Source organism: Osmia lignaria, unplaced genomic scaffold (genome assembly GCF_051020975.1).
Source record: "Osmia lignaria lignaria isolate PbOS001 unplaced genomic scaffold, iyOsmLign1 scaffold0013, whole genome shotgun sequence".
In the NCBI taxonomy this organism is placed as follows: Eukaryota; Metazoa; Arthropoda; class Insecta; order Hymenoptera; family Megachilidae; genus Osmia; species Osmia lignaria.
In genome coordinates this window covers 14,112,873-14,116,771 of record NW_027478167.1, presented here as the reverse complement: position 1 = coordinate 14,116,771, position 3,899 = coordinate 14,112,873, and the positions used below count along the sequence as shown (strand labels likewise).

Here is a 3,899-nt window from a genome sequence, read left to right as displayed (position 1 = left end):
TCATTATGGAAAATCGGAAGAAAGTACAGACAGTGCGAAGCGAGGCTCGTAAATTGATTAAGCGAATGCCGAGAAGTGCGATGAAGAGACTCGCAATAAACAATTGTGTTTCGGTATTCGCCAATCTGCAGCAAGAGTCTGTAACTATACCGGTGTGTCACGTGCAACTTTGTTTCGCATTAAAGGTGAAAGTGCAGCATCCTCATCGTCATCACAAACCAAAAGGCTTTGCACTGTGGGAATGTTTCATTGTACCGGCGATGAGAAATTGATTCTCCGGAGCATTATCCATGATTTTTATGCAAGGAAGATAATTCCAACATGCCCGAAACTGCTGGTCGCTATACGGGAACAACTTCCTTTTCCATGGAAACTTCGCACATTGCAACGACTGCTACATAAAATGGGATTTAGATGGAAAAAATCCACAAACGTGAGGAAGATTTTAGTAGAAAAACCAAACATTATTGCATGGCGCGACAAATATTTAAGAGCGATTGATTCGTACAGGAGACAAGGAAGAAACATTATATATTTAGATGAAACGTGGGTGGATAACACTTTATCATTTAGCAAATGCTGGCAAAGCAATGAAGAAATTGGGGTGTTAAAAAACAACAGTTCTTCCCACGGTTACATAATTGTTCATGCGGGTGGCGAAGGAGGATTTGTTAAAGGTGCTGCCTTAATTTTTAAAGCTCGGAGTACAACGGGGGACTACCACGGGCAAATGAATGCCCTCAATTTTAAGAAGTGGGTAAGCCAAAAATTGTTACCAAATATCCCCTCTCAATCAGTGATTGTAATGGATAATGCTCCGTACCACACGGTACAAATAAATAAACCACCAACCGCATATGGAAAAAAATCAGATATGATAAAGTGGTTAGAAGAGAACAATATCCAGCACACAGCCACCATGAAGAAATATCAACTGGTGGAATTAATACAACGAAATAAAAGTCTGGACAAAACATATAAGACGGACGAGTTATTTAAAAGGCACGGACATAATGTCCTTAGATTGCCACCTTATATGTGCGAATTAAACCCTATTGAATTAGTATGGGCGAAAGTAAAAAGGATTATTCGGGAAAATAATACGTCGACACTTACAGCAATCGAATTAACAAATTTAACCGAAAAAGCAGTTAATGACGTATCAACAGAGGACTGGGTAGGATTTTGCAAACACGTTCAAAAAATTGAAGAGCAATACGTCGAAAGAGACAACGCCATGGAAAACATAATGGAGGAAATTGTTGATGCACGTCCAATGAACGCTAGCAGTTGCAGTGATAGCAGTGATAGCGATACCAACAGCAGCAGCAGCAGCAGCAGCAGTGTTCAAGATTAATAAGTGTTTTGAGCGTAACGCTATTTTAAATTTCGCCGGAACTATCCTGACAAGGATATGCAGGAAGATTGTGGAAAAGGTAGTTTAATAAAGAATCAAAATTCGTCACTCAATGATAACAGAACTCACTTTTATTAACTCCGCTTCCGCGATTGAAGTTTCGATAAACGTTTAACTTCCCGGCGATACGTTGAAGGCGAAGCGAATATGTAGTTGAGTATTTGTGCAAGCGATAAGCGCGTGGTTTGAATTAAGAGAGACACGTGTATTGCGTTCGATGTTTTGAACAGAAGTGATCTATCGATCACCTACAGGCACCGCGATCACGCGTGGCGCCAGGATCGAAGGATTGTGACGTCATTAACGGACGAGTTAATTTGTCGAGCGGGATTCTTAAACTAAGCGAAATTAATGAATAAAATTAAATCTTAACCTAATTGTAGTATTAATTTATAACCTTAACATACCGCCCGCCTCGGATGTGCGCATCCGACGACGCAATCAACGCAAAGAAAATAAGGATACATAACCTAGTTACAACCGCCCGCCGTGGCAGAGCGAGTCGATGGCCGAGCCTCGCTGGCAATTCCGGAATCGCAATTTTCGCATTCGTTTATTTCGACTGGAAGAAAACATAGCTTTACAAGTGGCCGTTTGTACTCCGAGTTCGCTGTTTTGACCGTGACGTCACGGGTTACATTATCCGCTCCCGGATGACATTTTATAATCCGTGCGAGTTCCCACTTGCACGGAGGGGCAAGCGGGTTTCGAAGGAGGACAATCCGACCGACCTTAGCAAGATTGTTCGCTATGCGCCATTTCGTACGTTGCTGCAACGAGTGAATATAATCGTTCGACCAAGCTTTCCATACACTCTCGGAGAGTGTCCTTAATAATTGCCAGCGAGTCAGGCGTGTCTCGTGGACATCGAGAAGCGTTACTGACGGAACAGCTGTAATAGCGGTGCCGATCAGAAAGTGACCAGGCGTCAGCGCTGTATAATCGTCCAGATTATCTGAAAACGGAGCTATTGGGCGTGAATTCATACATGCTTCGATTTGACATAACACCGTGGTTAACTTCTCAAAAGTGAGGGTGTGAGCGCCGATAACACGTTTCAAATGCTGTTTCATACTTCGAATTCCGGCCTCCCACAGTCCACCGAAATGCGGAGCGGACGGGGGAATGAATTTCCATGCGACTTGGTCACCCGCAATCTTATTAAGAACATTCGGATCGCGTGTTGCAGCTCTGAACGCTGTAGTCATTTCTCTGTCGGCACCTTGGAACGTCGTTCCATTGTCGCTGTACATAGTGACAGGTAAACCGCGACGCGATACGAACCGATCATTACAAGCGAGGAATGCATCGGTTGAATAAGACCCTACTAGTTCGATATGCACCGCGCGAGTGGTCATGCATATAAATAACGCAACGTACGCTTTTACCGATTTATATCCGCGACCGGGGTTCGTTCGAACCAAGATTGGACCCGCATAATCCACGCCGCAATGTATAAAGGCTCTTTCTGCGCGCGTGACCCGTGCTGACGGAAGATCTCCCATTAATTCCGACGGAATCGCTCGAATGAGCCAGAACTCTTGCCTCAATTTCGACAACGTTAATTGAGGGCCTGCGTGTAATAATTTCCTATGCAGATGGTCTATCAGGAGGGACACCAAAGGATGAGATGCAAGGACGATAGGATGTTTCATTTCTTCTGTTATCGCCGCGTGACGAAGCCGCCCGCCCACACGAATCAGACCTTCCGAATCGAGATATGGGTTTAGCGAAATTAATTGACTCTGTCGCGAGAGAGGAAGGTTATTCTGCAAGCACTGCACCTCCACCGGATGGACCATTCGCTGGATATATTTTAACCAGAAAGTTCGTGCTCGGTGCATTTCGATTGGAAGCAACGCATTTGGAGTACAACGAGTCTCCCCTGAAACTTCTTCAGTTGAAAGAGATAATCTATAAGGTTTGCGACGCGAATTAATTTGATAAATGAAACGCAAAATGTACGCGGTCACGCGGATGAGTTTGGTCCAACTAGAAAATCGCGCGGCTAAGTCCCATGGTTCAGGCGAAGAAATTGCATGAAGAGTTACAGCCCTACGTTCCTTCAAGAGACTTGTTGTTTCGAGCGGCGGGATGTCGCCAGGCCACGATGCTGATTGCGATTTAAGCCACGGCGGGCCGGACCACCATAATGAGTGGTTTATAAGCAACGGGACGCTCATTCCCCGAGAAGCGCAATCAGCTGGGTTGTCCTCTGACTGGACGTGATGCCATTGACATTTTGGCATAAGCTCGTGAATTTCCGATACGCGGTTCGCGATAAATGTTTTCCATCTAGAAGCAAGTTGATGAACCCAAGCGAGAGTAATAGTGGAATCCGTCCACCCATGCAATTCGCACTGGATATTGCCGAAAGATGTTCGTATGAACGCCATCAGTCGAGCGAGAAGCAAAGCTCCACATAATTCAAGTCGCGGAATAGTTAGCGATTTAAGCGGAGCTACTTTATATTTTGCTGCGA

At 44.8% G+C, this 3,899-nt stretch overlaps 1 protein-coding gene across 1 annotated transcript; it reads left to right on the top strand.

The window, feature by feature from the left end:
• Positions 1–403: 403 nt before the first annotated feature.
• LOC117610835 (uncharacterized protein C21orf140 homolog) lies at positions 404–1,357 on the top strand. The gene has a single exon (XM_034338665.2). The coding sequence runs from the start codon at positions 404–406 to the stop codon at positions 1,355–1,357; it is 954 nt and encodes a 317-aa protein (XP_034194556.2).
• The last annotated feature ends 2,542 nt before the right edge of the window (positions 1,358–3,899 follow it).